The sequence below is a fragment of the Scatophagus argus genome, chromosome 1 (assembly GCF_020382885.2).
Source record: "Scatophagus argus isolate fScaArg1 chromosome 1, fScaArg1.pri, whole genome shotgun sequence".
Classification (NCBI taxonomy): Eukaryota; Metazoa; Chordata; class Actinopteri; family Scatophagidae; genus Scatophagus; species Scatophagus argus.
In genome coordinates, this window is record NC_058493.1 from 15,900,850 (window position 1) to 15,917,452 (window position 16,603).

A 16,603-nucleotide genomic window follows, 5' to 3' on the forward strand; every position below is an offset into this window, starting at 1 on the left:
CAATAGCATATCAGTGTAGCTTGGGAGTCATTTTAGTGGCTTCTAGACACTTTTAGAAGAATGTAGGAAAGCAGCTCAGGGAGGAAAGAAGCTCACAGGTTTCTTTACAGGTACTCACCAAAGGTTAATAATCCAGCAGACCACTGCTTATAATAGATCTCTCTCGATCTCGGCAGACGTTTTGACTCTTCATGATGGGAAGACCACTTGTTGCTGGTAACATTAATGATGCCCCCCACCACCACCACCACACCCGTTTGACAGTATGACAACCATCAGTTAATTTGTACTCCTGTCCTCCTCTGCTGTGTCTAAATATCTTCCATGGTCCATTGTGTTCATTGGAATGTCTTCATCAGCTTAATGGAAGGTGTCAAATGAAGTTAGCTAAAAATATATTCTGTCTGCTTTACTGTTAAACCAAATACTGGAGAAACAGAGCTGTGTGAGAGTGGCAGGGGCAGAGAAGACTGAACACTCTGGTGTCATGTGCTCTGTATTCTGAACAACTAATTAGCTTAATTAGCTTAGCAATAATTTAGTCAAAAAACAATGCTTTGGTCAAAATCTATCTGACGGAGTAGCTCGAACTAATGATCTTAGTATTTGTAAAATCTTGTTGTCCTGATGGCATGTGGGCAATAAACATGAACATCAGACTGATCATTGGTCATTTAATGAGATCTCTGATAATAAAAACAAAGCAGTTAAATATACAATATTACATGCCTTATTAAAATCTACTGTTTTGTATTGCACAAGGATGTTTCCAACCATCCAAGATCAAATTATATTTGATGATGCAGAAGATCTATGACAGAAATCCCAGCAGTTTTCACTGACAAGAGCATAATGTGGTTATTTGATTTAAAAAAAAAAGGATTAGGAATGTCTAAGTAGTGCAGAAACAGCTGAGCAGAAGCAAAAGGAATTCTTTGTAGTGCCATGGAAAAATGTCAACAAAGCTCTTTCACCCAAAACAACTTTTGCACGTGACAAAACAAAAATCCAGTCACCCTAGTCTGTGAGAACCGTTAACTATGTGCAGCTGACCTAGAAGTGAAACAGCCCTGTGAGTATCAGAAGCAGGAAGAGAACAGTACAATACTAAGATCCTTCAGAGAAAATACAAAACAGCTCATTTAAAACCAAGCCAACAACAGGCGTACTCCTAAATATGAACACATATACAGAATCAGATCTAAAAATGCCTGTTTTATCGTTTCATGTAAACAAATCATTCTTCTCAATAACTCGGCTTATTGCTAGCTTGGCAACCTGTCCTTCATAGACTTGCCTTACTGGCTGTGGCATGAACGAGTGACGGTGTCTGTGTCCAAGGTAGTACCTGTACCAATAAAGTGCTAATACACCACAGAAAGCATGCGCAGGTTACAGTATACGTGGCCTCTACTCCGTGTCGAAAATATACTGGTGTGACTGAAAAACAAAAAGAAAAACAACAACAAAATAATTAAGATGAAGGTGTTTTTTCCAGGTGATTAACCTCTTGACTGCTGTGAATGTTTCCTGTGGAACAGACCTATTGATATTGCTTTGGTATTTTTACTTCAAAAATCACAGTGCGATGATATACTGAAACTCTGTTCCCCATAAGCAGTTACAGTTTTGCACCAAAATAAATATTCCTGCTAAAGCAGCAGTCACTTCAGTTTTGACACTGAGACGGCCATCTCTGATTTCAGCAATCAAATATACATCTTTAAAAAAAAAAGAAAAAAAAAAGGAGATGTGTTGAGAATAAAAATCACAGCCTGGTCCCACAGATTAAGCATACTTCATTCCAACGCTTCAAAATGTTTGAGCGCAAATCCTCATCAAGATATAAATGACAGTGAGGAGAACACAGAAAGCTATAAATACAATAAATAGTTTTGTTCATTACTCAAAGAGACTGTGGAGAAAACAAACAAACAGACCCCAGGGTCAAACAGTCCTCTCGTCTATAAAGCAGAGCCACATTTCAAGCCTGACGGTCTTTTGGTCTGGTGGTGTAACTGAGAGTTACATTCATGTACTATGAAGGCAGTAGTGGAGGAAGTGTGAGTTTCTCTCCTCAAGGGATCTCACAGTGTTTCTCTGTCTGACTGTAAGCTCCATCCCCTCCTCTGACAGGGTCAGCAGGGATGCAGCAGGCTCTCCTCCTCGTGCTGTAAGCCGGCAGCTCCTAGATCTTGGTGACGTAATTGTTGGGGAAAAGTCCCTGCTTTCCACGAAGTCGTCCTGTCCACCACCCGGAGGCATCTGACCAATAGACATGAGCAGATTAGTTTCAAGCCGACATCTGACAGGGATCTTCACAAAAAGAAGACAAAAAGCAAGTCATCTAAATGCCATCTTGTCACGCGCTTACCCTCTTTGATGATGTCGATAACGTCGTCGGCGTTGAAGCTGAGCTCGTCAGTGTCCTGAGCGTCGTAGGCGTACAAAGCTTTGCACTGGGGGACCTGGGGTTTGGGTTTGGGTGCAGGTTTGGGTCGTCCTCCTCCCGGCGGAGGCCTGTTTGCTGACGGTCTGTGCGCCCTGAGACATTGAAACAGAAAATAAGAGGGAAACCACGCGACTGTCAGTATCTGCAGGAAGGTGCAACATCACGTGAAAACTTCAGTTCACTGTGCCCCAGTGGCTGTGAGGTTAAAGTCAGAAGGAAGTGAACTGTTTCAAAAATGTTTGTGCACACATTATCACCATCTTGTCTGCGTGTTCAAAAGAAAATATTTATTCAAATATTTGTTTGTGTGGTGTGGAAAATGCTTTCTACTTCATTTGAACAATATGCAGTTGTTCCCAAAACATCCACAAGATGGTGACTGAGCACACACTTTCACAAATGAACAGAGACTTAAAAATGTCCTAATTTCATAAAGCGTTTCAGAGCAGAGAGTGTTGATCCAGAGTCAGTGGTACCTTTAGGATCTCATTATTCTGTATACTGACTGCAGTCATTTACAGATTCATTTACATTTTCTCTCTTAGCACAAAGCCAAACTTGATAATGCTAAAGAGTGACAGTAAACTCAACTACTTTGCTAACTGAGGATCAAATAATCCAGAATAGTTTAAGTCAGATGGAAGCAGACCGTGGAATAGTCAGTTTATACACAGGCAACATATGCATTTACTGAGTAAAAACTGTTCGGTGTCCCAGTACGGTCAGTGCACATGAACGCAACTTTCATCCTCAGTGTTCATCGCTTTGATAAAACAGATCCCTGATTTAAATGAGCCATCAGAGGAGGCGCACAGCAGGGATTCTTTCACTACAAGGATCTTTCATTACGAAAATGAAAGATCTGTCGCACTGAGATGAACTGTAAAAAACTGCCATTTAATACTAAAGAAACTGAGCAGCAGAAAGAAATGAAATATTAGTTGCAAGATACTAGCCGGGGCTCCTTTAGAGAGTCTGAACTTTGCCTCGTTTGCATTTAAGAACCAAAATGTGCAACATGTCAGGCTGCTCAGAGCTTTTCTAGTCCTGAACCACCACCCAAAACACTGCAAACACTCCAACTCACATTCCTCCGTTTGAAGCTGGCCGTCTGTCTCCATTACTACAAAAGAATAAATGATCCAAATTATGCCAAATTACAGAGACACAAGTGTGTGTGTGTGTGTGTCTATGGTACCTGTGGGCATGTAAAAAATTGTAACTGTGCGTGTGAAATGACACACTGCCTAAACGCTTGATCACATTCAGTTGTGTTGTTAATAATATTATTAAATAACATGTAAATTAGGAACAAAAATATATCAAATAATAATTATCAACTATTAAAGTGGTCTGACACAGTACATTAAGTACAGTACATGTGAGTCATACAAAGTCACTGTAAAGGAACCAGAAAAGTCTTTAGAAAGATCTGTTCTGCAGCTGCACACTTTTATTGTGTGTGGCGGCGTGACACTGAGATTTTCATTTGTAGGCGATGAGATCTCAACAAAGACACACACATGAGATTCTGGTGTGTAAGATATGACATTTAACACATGCAGCTGAGTTTAAGTTACACAAGATATCAAAAACAGAGTCAACGAGGTCAAGTCAGCAAAACTAATTTGTCAAAGGGAGAAGTGTGTCCCAAAACACTGTATGTTCGGTTACTGCATTCAGTTTAATATCACATGCATTTGTGATATGTCACCTGCATGTGTCTACACCTGGTGTTTGTTTTGTGCCAGTTTCTCACCCTGCGGCTCCTTGGTCAGGGACTTTCAGACAGTCCAGGTTGGGCTGTGGCCGGCTGCCGCCTCGCTCCTTCAGCTGGTTGATGTTGCTGGGCAGGAAAGGCCGTGTAGCGTTGGTGGATTGCCTCTGGTTGTGATGCTGTGTGTTCCTCTGATTGGCTACATGGTTGGTGTTTTTAAGGGCACCATTTTGATGAGAAACTGCAATGCAAAAAAAAAAAAAAAAGGTCTCACTTTGTTTTAGTCCATATGAATGATCAAATCCTGTGAGACAGTCGATGTGTATGTTGTACCTGGAGGTCCCGGAGCAGCCCGTGAGGGGATGTTCTGGTGAGTTCTGGACACACTGGAGCGACCCTGAGTGAAGTTCTTCCTGGTGGGACCTGAGGATGAGATTTTGAGTCATTAAGAGCAATATAATACATACATAGATGGAAGAAGAAAATACAATTAAGTGATGGCTAAGTTGTATCTGGACGTGTATGACCTCAGAGGGGGGGTCAAGTAATTTTGAGCAAAGCAAACGTTGCAGTGGTGCAGTCGGTGTTACACTGAATTAAATAAAATATTCCGCAAAGATGACCACAACATTTTAAAATGGTACAAAAATATATCGAAATTTTCTGTCGGATGTTGTTGAATTGATGATTTAACTTTATCAAGTGACTGGAATCCACACCTCAGGTATAAGCCATCACAGCTCTTAGGCAGAATGAATAGTCTCTATCACTTTGAAGTACTCACGTGTATTCTTTGGAAGCCCAGGCCCGATGCTGATCTGCAGAGATTTGCTCGATGGCTTCAGTACAGGGACGTCCCCCTGACCCTGGACAAACAGCACCTGCCGGGAGCCGCCTCCACTCAAGAAGCCCCAGTTCTCCTTCTTCAACTTCATTTCCAGTCTGGACAATAAATAAATACAAAAATGAATGAATGAATGAATGAATGAAGTTTTGCAGTGCTCAAACCAGCATGCTTTTTAAAGAACCTGTGAGCTCATTAGGGCTTTATTTTGAGGAGTCTGAGCAGGCTTCGCAAGGGTTTCAAGAAGTTTGAGATATTAACACTGAACGTTCTATTGTTCATCTCCAACTCAGATATTATTGTGTTAGATATATTTTAATGAACACACAAGAGATTTCCTTTTCTCTGACAAGAAGCCGTGTTATTAACTGCGGTCCATTTGGGATTTATTGCTTGAACTCTACTCAGGCTGTGGACTTATTTTGTGTGTGATGACTTACGTGTTGTTAAACTTGAGTGGTAGCTTCCGTTGTGTTTTCTCCTCAAACCTGCGGGCCAGTAAGCTGATGAACTCGGTCTTAAAGACACACTCCAGCAGGCTGTCGTACTCCTGTTCATGCAGGATCATGAAATCGTCCTGCATTGTACTGAAAAACATGAACACAGCAGTTACTGAGATGCTCACACAGAATTTAAAATCCCCGTATCAGCTTTGACAGTTGGGTTTTTTTTTTTTTGAATATTTCTGTACAGGCTCTTCTGTACCTCCCCTGTTCTGCTTTGACGGAAGTTAAGATAGAGACTCAGAATCATCTTTCACATTTGCATAGGAACAGAGAGGGGCCTCACACAGCAGCTCACATCAGAGGGGAGAAGACAGCTTGTGCCTGTAACCCACAGAAGAATACTTTGTTCCTCCCAGTGAAGTGGAGTTTTTTCCCTGATGAGCTTTTTACAACTCCTGCTTTTGCTTATTGCACCACCTGGTCCACATTACTCCAGTGACTCAAAACCCACATGGTTGCACCAACAGTTCTATGATTTTCTATCTCTAAAACAAGTTATATAGCACTTACATCGACAACAAAGACCTCAAAAGTCTTTCAGTTCCTTTTATATATACATGTATTTTTCCTTTCTTTGTAGTAAACTAGTCTACATCCTTTCGCGAGAATGTTTTTGAATGCGTATTTTTTCAGCAACATTTCTGAGACCTGTACTCACAAAGGGACAGGCATTTAGACAAGAGGTGGGTTTAATATGCTCCACATGTTTTCAGTGTCCCTCGTGTGACATTTACAGGAACATGGAAACTTGTGTGATTGGAAATCCAGGCTGTGGCTTTGAAGTAGATTCATGACTTTGTGCAGTGAAATTGTCTACAGATTATATGGTGGGCCCTGACATAACAATGTCTTGTTTTGGAAACAATTCATTACTGACTGTTGTCTTCCTAGACTCTTAGACTAGATTCCTATACAAAATGATTTTTTTTCCTTAAAAAAATGCCCATAACAGCACGTGTGCTGTGGGTCCCTGTGAGGACTGTGGGAATCAAGAAATCTACTGTGAAATAAAAGCATGTGTGGCAAGTGTTTTTTATCTTTCAATGAACTTTGTGTGTCCCACTGAGATTTTTTATCTCTTTTTCTGGCTAAGACACGTATGTAGGAGCTCAGTTACTGAAAAGTCAATACACATAAGGTAAAATATTAATAAAACAATTACATTTAAGCATACTGCCAGGTAACGGAGGTATGCATACACAGTTTTTCTATTGTTTTTGTGTGTTTTTTGGTTTCTCAACAAAATGTGCATTCAGTCTGGTCAAGGTTTAACCAGTTTAATCGGTGTGAACTGGGCGAAGGCTGTCCATGAGCTGGAAAACACCCTGCTATGACATAGCTAAAAACACAATGAAAGAAACACTCACTGACATAATCCAACATGCAAATGTATCAGGAGTTTTGCCTTTAGGTAGGAGGTGGTAAAGCAGCAGCATGCAGTGCTGTTAGTCCACTTATGTTGGCAGAACAGAACCAAATTTGTTTACATGGACTGTTTTTGTGCAGAACATGCTGCACGTGATTGTAAGTATCAACAAGTGTTGATACAAGCCCGCTCGAACTACCATGGGGCTCCATCAAAAGCAACTCATGGTACATAAGCAGAATTCTGCCTGGAGCAAAGCAACAGTGAAAACCCGTAGGCTCACTGGAAACAAGATGTAAGAACCTTTACTGCAGCTGCAGCCAAGGAGTTGATGTTGATATCTGATGTTACAACACTTAAAACATTACAAGCCAGCTTGAGCCATATCTTCAAGATCCGTGTGCTGACAGGCAGTAGTTCTTCATACCTGAGTGACACTGCCAAGATCTTCTCCACATCAATCCGCCTCTTGAGGACCTCCGTCACCTGCCCTTTCTCTGGTCCCTGTTTCAGCTTTTCCCTTCCAATCAGGTAGACAGACTTTGGGGTCAGGATCAAATCCCTCTTAATGCCCTAAACATAGCAGAACAAACAGATGAATGTTAATCATAAAAGTTTGGTCAGTTGTTTGGCCGCAGCACAGAAACGGGCAGCACACTGAAGGAGGCTAACCTTGAAGCGGCGGTCATATTTTGTGACTTTGTCTGCAAAGTCGATCTTTTCTCTCTTGCCCAGGAACTGTCGGAGCTCGGGCCTGTCGTCCATACCCAAGTAGTCACCTACAAAGTTTCTGTTGAGGCTGTGTCGCCGCCTCTCCTTCCGGTTTAACAGCAGATCAGAGGCTACACAAGCCCAAAGTAAGAGAGTGAGAGATGGAGACAGAGGCAAACGGACAGACAAATAATGCCGTAAAGATTCACTCACCTTCTTCCCTCATCTGGACATACTTCTTGCGGGCCACATATTTCCTCCAGGCTTTTTGGATGGTCCTGGCATAGCCGTCAAACTTGCGCTCCCTTGTCTCTTCCAGCAAGAAGAGCTGTGAGCACAAACAAAGAGACACACCATAAAGGCACTGGCATGCCTCAGTGCACAAACCCAAACGCACATGGATAGACTGCATGGAAGGAATGATGTAAATACATACTGAACACGCCTGCACATACTGAACACACAAAGCCAAATATGTGCATCAAATCTCACCAATAGCCTTTAGATTTTTTTGAACGGACTCATCTACCTGCTGTACAGGCAGCGTCATTATCTGTCAACAGGAGCAACGGTTTTGTTTGATTGTTTTCTGTTTCATATTTATATTATATTTTATCTTCTGTTTTTTATTTTGCAGTTTTATTTAATTTTATGTTTTTGGAATAAATAACCCACCTCAGCTTCACTGTCAATTCAAATTTGAAGAAAAAAATAATCAAGAGGAATAATATCTGTGGGAAAAACCATGACAAAAGGTATTAAAGGATGAGTTCCCAAAGCAACAGTCAGGTACTCATATGAACCTGAATAGATTTACCTGCAGTAATCATTCCTCCTGTTCATATTAGGAATTTAAAGTGAATTTCCTCAAGTGATGTGAAGGGAAGTGATGGAGGACCAAACCCACAGTCCTCATTTTGTGCCAAAAAATATGTTTATCTGAATTGGAGAAATCGAGCGACTATCTTCCAAAGTGAGTCTTTTCACTTACTTAAATTACCTCTTTGTGTCACCATCCCTGCACTGCAGCTCAGCAAGGAAACAAAGAGGGAGTTTTGCACTAAAAAGACTGTGACTTGGACTGTTGCAGCCTCATATTAGCTTCAGATGAATGTATCTGGAACAAGTCAGGAGGAGATTTTCTATTGGTCACTTTGAAGAATGACTATGAGTATTGTTTTCAGACAGACTTGAGACAATGTAAGCCTACAATTCAGTGCACTAAAGTACTCCTAATAAGGTTTACTGGAACATAACGAAATGCTTCATATGTTTCTCCTTTTTGTCTTGTATAATTTTAGCAATTTATTTATCAACATGTTGTATATTGTTCTCTATAATTAATACAACTCAGTAGAGACATGAAACAATTTGATGTTATTCTTTGGCTTATTTCATGTTGTTTCATCACTTCTTGCACAAGGAGCTGACTCTGAGCCAACAGACCACCAGTCTTCTCACCAATCTATGTCATTTCCTGTTGGGCCTCTAGACACGTAATCACACTCACTGCCCTCTCCCTCCCAGACTAAACATCCTGCCCACTGCTGTAACAGGCCTGGCATCGCCACAGGCTGCAAAGTGACGGGACGGTAACAGACCACAAAACAACACTGGCACACAGCAGATCAAACTTAAACCACAAAACACGTGAGGAGAAAAATGCACCGAGTCACTGGTTGAGACAGTGATGCCAGGGAATCACTGAGACTTCAGCTTTCTTCATCAAAGGTTTGATTGAAACTTCCCAGGTGACAAATCAAAGCAGGTGGAGTTTTTTGATTTATAGAAGACAGTAATGAAATTAGCTCAAGGGGGGGAACAATTAAAGTCAGTGGGAGCTCAAAAACAAAGTTTCAAATGTGCAAATACCTGACTGGCATTTCAGGACTGCGGCTAATATTTCTTTTCATTATAAATAAATTCATTTTTTATGTGATTGAGTAATCATTTAGTAAGAAACCACCATACAATAAATTTAATACACAGCGTTAGACACTATAATAAAGTTGTATGTATATGTGTAAGTGTTTATTAGGTGGTAGGAAGTAACTGAGTACATTTCCTCAAACATTTCCCAACTGTTTATACAAGCAGAGCTAATTAATTAGTCGACTGGTAGGAAATTAATGGTCAACTATTTTGCAAAATTGTTGTAATTTGTGATTCTTCATCCAAAATCATTTCACGGCTCCAACTAGTCGCTTTTTCTTTAATTATTTTAAATAATTTGGAGGTCAGTCTCTTTACTCAGGTAAAGGATCTAAGTACCACTGCTTTTCCTGTGAGGATCTATAATTGGAGGTTTGTGTATTAAGAGTTAATTAATGAAAATATAATAAGACGTGTAATAATACAACAATTGTCTAAATAGAAGAAGTTATAATTCCTAAAAAAAATTGATGTAGATTCATAAACATTTAAAAATGTCTTTATATCTGCTAAATAAGGGACTTAAAGTCATTCAGTAGATAAAATGACTTGTTTTGTCAGTGTCACATTTTGAGAAGCAGGATGATCCACGAACTTAAAAATCATTTCAGTCCTAAACATTATCATAACTGTGATAAATGTGTATGTACAGAAAACATCAAATAAGTTACCTTTGAGATGTAAATGATACTACAAAAACAGATTCATAGATTAAAACTTAATAATAATTAAGTTTTAAACTGATTCACACAGTAATTGACAACTCTCTGCAGTCTTGGCTCTGCCTCAGCACAGCTCTCTGACAGACAGTAAGCCACTGCGCATCCATCACCACCTTGGAGGAGAAACTCCTCCAACATCTGGCTCGACGTCAAACAAATTTTACTTATTACATTTAAAAAAAAAAGGCTCAGTCATACAACTAATTAACTGGTGTCAGTGTCTTATCAGACAGAGAGGCTTGTTTTGAGAAGCTTGGCAGCTTATTTCAGCGGTCCGCCCCGTGTGATATTTACATTTCATAAGGACACCTCAGTGTCTGGCAGAGTGGGGGATGGGTGCTCTTGGCATACACGGCTGCAGTGAATAAGTAAAGGCATTAAGGGTCAGCTGTAAGGCCTGAATTCAAACTGAGATGTCTGTGTATTAGCTTCCAAACATACTTGTGTGTGTGTGTGTGTGTGTGCATGTGCACACTTGTTCACATGATGTGTACAAATGTTAATAAGTGAGAAGCTTCACACAAGCTCTGCTTTCATAGGGATCATGAAAAAAAAAAAAGAGTAGCTATGGTGGAAAAAGACATGCAGTTACGTTATGTGCCCCCAAACTCTGCAACCACAGACTGTACTTGTGTTTTAGCTCCAGAGTGGTGTTGACTCAGTGCTGACGTGGTACACGGGTCGGGTTCAATCTCCTCCCCTACAACAGGGATTCAAGCACGATTTGAGAAATGAGTGCCCTTTTATGGTGTTTAATCTAAAAATGGTGTGTTCAGGTTTTTTTTCCCTGCTAACAAAAAGGCTTTTTGCCTTGCCAGCAGACATTCTGACATGTGATTTTACTTTTTTGTCTGTACAAGAATAACATGTGAAAAGGTTGGGCTCTAATTTTTTGCTTTGTAGTACATTTTCCTGGATTGCTTTCTCATACAGTGCAATAAAGACTAAGCACAAGACCTGAATGTGACAGTCTAAAGGTGAGACGGATATCAAACGCACCGACTCAGGGGCTTTAATGAAGATCTTGGTGCGTCCAAGCTGGAACTGATCCTGGTCCATGTTGACAGACCGTAAGAGATGAAGGACACCTTGTTTCTCGTCTCCTCGCCACGTTGGCCATGACTCCTTGGTCAGGATGGCGTACCTGAAGAAGTTTAGCAGAGATAAAGCATTTTACATGAGGAGGTGCAGTTGCGTGGGTTTGGATGGGAGGATTATTTTCATAATATGATGCAGGCTCCAAAGCTGTGCCAGTATTAATGTTGATGTTGTATCTGTCCAACATTTGCTCTCCCAAATCCAGTCCCACTACCAAAACTCAGGCTGTTGACCAATCAGAAATACACACACTCTCATTTTCTGATATTAACAATCTATACGCCTCACTGTGTGGTGCTGGGAATATTTCATGTCGGGGGTACCACATTGAAAAACAGATAATACAACCTCACTGTGAGTGTGAGTCGCGTTACCTGTTGAGGAACTTCCTGAAGACTCTGCGGTAGGCATAGCCAGCACGCCTCACCCTGATGTTTTCCTTCAGACCCAGGTACTCCACTTGATGCTTTACTCTTAAGACAGAAAACCCAGGATCCACATTAGAATGAAGCCAACAAACGTCTTTCTGTTCATGGGCATTTTGCCTTCAAAATGACTTGACCGATGAATCGTATAATCGTATCCATAAGATTGATTATATGTTGACTGACAAATCACTTCAGGTTTAAATCGGAGTAAAACACAGTACATTTATACAGGCTGACCACTGGCCCCTGTGAATGGGATATTATATTATACTTTTTTTTTTAAATGCCTTTGTCAAGTGTGTGAAGAAAGCCGCAACGAGTGACTATACCATGGAATAAACTTCTTAATTTAATTTGATTTTTACATACAACCAGGTTACATCTACAATCAGCTTTAACTAAAATACTTTTTACCAGGTCAACAGCACATGAGGCACCGGCTCCATTAGTGGAAGAGATAATCACAGGTCATTGTATGCAAAACAGCTGCACTTGGCTAACTTTTTCCTCAAACAGAGAACAGCACTACTTAGTTCACTCAGACTTCCTGTGAGAACAGCAGTTCCGGTGCTAATTAATGAGCCACCCAGCGTCCGACTCAAAACAGGAAGGTCAGAGGCTCTGAACAATACAGCAGCACTCTGCAGCTGAACATGTAGTGCCCAAAGCCTGTGAGTAGGGAAGAAAGAGCGGGAAACTGAGACAAAGGCAGAAAGAGGGGAAGGGGAGGCGTGTGAAACGCAACTCACATGACTCGTGTCTTCAAATGGACAGAGGACATCCAAAAAAGAGTAAAAAAAAAAACCCCAAACAAATCTCAAAACGGGTGGAGGCAGGCAGCACACATCAGAACAATGATCGAATGTTTACCTTTTGTGTGAGAATAGTTAAAGACGGGGGGCCTGCCTTCATTAAAGTGAAATTTTGGACTTAAATCAAAGAGAGGTTGTATAAAATATAATTGCTCATGATGAACGATATGTACGCTGAATGTTACACCACTTTATGGTGTTTTTGGCATTCATCAGGGGCGGGGGGGCACAACCAGAATAAAAGTGCAGTCGTTGCAATCCTTTTGAGTGCATCTGTATATTTGGCATTTTTTCTCAAACGTACCTGGTCTGAATTTATTTCCTGCTCCAGTTAGATTTTTTTTTTTAGCTTTTCACTCTTGTTTATATATCTCGAGTAAGTCACTCGATAAATGTGTCTTTTTCGGTTCTGTTCGGGACTGACTGAGTCACTTACCGGCTCTCTTCCCAGTCTCTGGGCTTCTTGGTTTCGTTGGGTTTGATGCAGCGGATGTAGTGCGGAGTACATTTCATCAGTGTGCTCACCAGATCATTGGCTTGTCTCTAAAGGATGGAGTCAGAGAAAAGCTAAAAAAAAGCTGATAATGATGTCAAGCTCTTGAAAACACAAAAATGCTGGCACTGAATTACAGGCACTTTACTGACTGAAGGCTGAAGGACAGCAAACACACATGTTATCTTTCTTTTCAGAGGCCTTTTCCCACACCCTGATAAAGAAGAGGTACACACCACACCGAATGCTGAACACACACCTTTATTTTGCTTCCCGCAGTCGTGGGCCGACCCTTCTTGTCAGCGTTGAGGTTTTCTGGAAACAGTGCTCTGATGAAGGTGCTGTTAGAGGACAAAAGAGAGCTTGTATGAACAAAAACAAATGTGTTATAAACCTGAAAATAATGTGGTGTTTCCCTGGCAGCCAAAGACAAAAATGCAGTTAATAATTAAAGAACCAAGGACCTTTCACTAAGGTCACTGGTTTAAATTCCTGAACCACTTGGGAAGCTCTGTGTGTGTGTGTGTGGGGGGGATCAAACACCTTTCTGTGAAGCAAATCTCCCAAAGTCACTGCAGCACAGACAACTAAATGCTGGTATAAGACAACATGTCTGATTGTGTAAAAATAATTGATTAAAATCTTCCTTAATACTTAATTAATAATAAGGATGAATGTCAAAAAAATCTACCGTAGTTTGTAAGTCATTTGTCCCTTGCAGCACAGAACAGACAGCTGACAGTGTCTGTAAAATGTCCATTGTGGAGTGTGTGTTTATTTAATCTAGCATTTGGTAACATTTATTTAAATAAAGGAGGTAAAATATGCATATGCACATCTTGAAAATCCTGAGAAAGAAACAAAACAATATTACTGAGATCCAGTAAACTTCACATTAATCTTGAATATACAGACAATAACAACATATTAGAACCAATCAGTGCTGACCTACACTGGGGTTATAACATTTTTTGTTTACTCATAAACTTAGAATTTATCAAGTTTCCTCAGATTTCTCTCAACTGACGACAGAAGACACTCATCTGATTTCAGGGATATCATACAGGAAAGTGGCTCAGGTTTGTACTCTTTAGAGCGTCTTTCACAGATATCAACACACTACAGTTTTTTTCATGGAATTTAATATATTGTAATATATATATAAGTATGGCAGAAGAGAAGAAAATGTGTGTGTGTGTGGGTGTGGGGGGAGAGTTAACTGTGACAAAGGTTCATTTAAAGGCATCTGCAGCTGTGGATCGAGTCACAGTGTTGCCATTCATGATAATGATTTAGTATCTCATCAATTTGGACTTTTGGTTCCTACTCAGATCTCACATGCTTGCATTTCAGAACGGTGCACTAAAGTACTACACCCACTTTTAAGACAGAGTAGAGTCTCTCCCTTGAGTTCGAATGACGCCAACATTTTAATAAGAGCTGTAAATTGAAATTAACGACGATGTCTTGTAGTTTTTCTTTGCAGTTATGCTGTAAATTTAACATTTTAAATGGCTTATTTAAAGGTTACACTTTCAAGAGACTTGCCAGGTTTATCTTTTGAATGAAAAGCAAAATATAATGTCAAGTCATCTTCAAGACATTTTATTTTGTAATCAGCACATCTGTCATTCAGGCGGGCATGCACAGGGCTCCTTTTGAACTGTGTCGGCTGTTCTTGCTTTGAAAATTCACATAAAAACTCAGTGACTGTCAGGCCTGGTGTAAAGCTGCTTTGCATTTGATTCCTCTCATACTGTTTACATCGCCACTCTTGGTGATTATTATTTTATTGTTATCTCTGTGCTTTTACATTTTATTATTATTGTTTTATTAATTCCATCCCCTTCCTGGCTTTCTCTCACATCAGTATTTGTTTGGTTTTAAACATCTGACTGGAGCTACGGACAAAGAAGAAAGGATCAGCAGGTTATGTGTACAAATAGACCAGAAGTCGGCTAATACTGTCCAGCTGACAATACTGGTCAGTCCTTTCTTCTCTATTTAGACCCTGCTGCTCCCAGGAATGAGTCTGCTTCCTTCCCTCTCAGGCTTCCCTTATGTGTGACCGTGCCAAGCTCTTTTATCAATCCTTGTATATATGTTTGTGTGACTGCATGTGATGTAAAGCGTATGTGCATGTTTTCCAGCGAGTGTCTGAATGGGATTTTGACATAACCTCTCTTCATGCCTCACAAAACGTTCACACAAAAGAGGGCAAGCAGTGGCTGAGGCCTGCAGGGGTTACACAGACAATGCAAGCTGTTTGCACAGATGGCCACTTTAGCACAAAGAAAGCCCAAGAAGCCAAAACACAGGGGGACCAGACTCTACAGCGCAGCCCCACAGGGAGTCTGCACTTGTAAAGCAAGACTGGATGGGTCCTGGACAGCCGCCAGACGTGATTCAGGGCAGAGGCCATGACATAACCCAGCCCTGCACACTTCTGCTACGTCCCGCCAATTTCCAGATGCACTGGAACATCTGAGGCGCTCATTCAGACGTGTTCAATTATAACCATATGCATCACAATAGAGAACTCCTTTCAGTGAGCACCATTGAAATCCTCGCCACATGTCGGTGCAATGTGCAAATAAGTATTACTTACATTTCGCTGCTCTGCATCAACTCAATGAGGTCAGTAAAAAGGACGTCTCGGTTCCTCTCGCAGAAACCCTCGGCATCATAAGACACCTGGAGGAGAGACATACAGAAGAGCCATAATAATTACCAAAGAAGATTAAGCTAAACTGTTTGAAACTGCCAACAAAATGAAAGATGACACCTGTGTGAAAATAAAAAGTGTGACTGATATTCTGACCAGTCAATGGCTTAAATTTTATGGGGAAAGAAAATGAGGGGGTTTAGATCCAAGCTTTACACCTCTTGGGATTAGTTGCCTTATAAAACCGGCAGTGGTTTGAAAGAATATAAATTAAACGCCGTTACTCCTGCCATACTGTGGGCCGAGACTGGAGTAATGTTTTGAGCCCGGTCATGGGAGCCCCTCAAGTCTTTATGGCATGGCTCATTAAGCCTACGGAATGTGTGCCAGGCTAAGGCCACCACACATCTGGAGAATGACACAGGACAACCCCGACCCAGACCACCAGAATGTTAAAAAAAATGTCTGATGAACTGTAATGTACAAACTAAATAAGGCTGATTAACACGTATGACGTAGTTAGACACTGTTACATAAGGGGAGGGACTGCAACCATAAATAGGTGAAGAAAGGGGGGGTGTTAGTTCAGGAGGGAAAAACTTTAAAGGACGAAGATGACGACACTGACTACAGAATTAAAGTACCAGCTGCAGAAGTGGTATTTATGGCAGATCAGACGAGTGGGGAGAAACAGGAACAGCTCCACTACCAACATCATAAAAAAATGACATTTTAATAACTTTGTATTCCGAGAAGTTGCAGTCAGCTCTCTGTATGCATCCCGTGATCGTTTTCAGAATAAACCATGGCAAAGACAAGTGTATGCAGGTCGCAGTAAAGCTCCTACTGAATGTGGT

The 16,603-nt window shown here is 40.8% G+C and overlaps 1 protein-coding gene across 2 annotated transcripts in view; it reads right to left on the reverse strand.

Annotated features, from left to right (window-relative positions):
* Positions 1 to 657: 657 nt before the first annotated feature.
* myo1ea (myosin IEa) overlaps positions 658 to 16,603 on the reverse strand; it is a 48,100-nt gene continuing 32,154 nt past the window's right edge. The window contains exons 15-29 of one of the 2 annotated variants that reach the window (XM_046386545.1): positions 15,690 to 15,775; positions 13,341 to 13,422; positions 13,025 to 13,131; positions 11,723 to 11,821; positions 11,250 to 11,394; positions 7,810 to 7,924; positions 7,558 to 7,727; positions 7,313 to 7,458; positions 5,454 to 5,600; positions 4,954 to 5,111; positions 4,503 to 4,592; positions 4,212 to 4,410; positions 3,540 to 3,575; positions 2,375 to 2,544; positions 658 to 2,265 (exon numbers count right to left, since the gene is read on the reverse strand). In XM_046386545.1, the coding sequence (XP_046242501.1) occupies positions 2,189 to 2,265; positions 2,375 to 2,544; positions 3,540 to 3,575; positions 4,212 to 4,410; positions 4,503 to 4,592; positions 4,954 to 5,111; positions 5,454 to 5,600; positions 7,313 to 7,458; positions 7,558 to 7,727; positions 7,810 to 7,924; positions 11,250 to 11,394; positions 11,723 to 11,821; positions 13,025 to 13,131; positions 13,341 to 13,422; positions 15,690 to 15,775 (1,827 nt within the window). In that variant the 3' untranslated portion in view covers positions 658 to 2,188. The remainder of the gene's footprint in view (positions 2,266 to 2,374; positions 2,545 to 3,539; positions 3,576 to 4,211; positions 4,411 to 4,502; positions 4,593 to 4,953; positions 5,112 to 5,453; positions 5,601 to 7,312; positions 7,459 to 7,557; positions 7,728 to 7,809; positions 7,925 to 11,249; positions 11,395 to 11,722; positions 11,822 to 13,024; positions 13,132 to 13,340; positions 13,423 to 15,689; positions 15,776 to 16,603) is intronic. The other variant, XM_046386554.1, reaches the window with a different exon arrangement.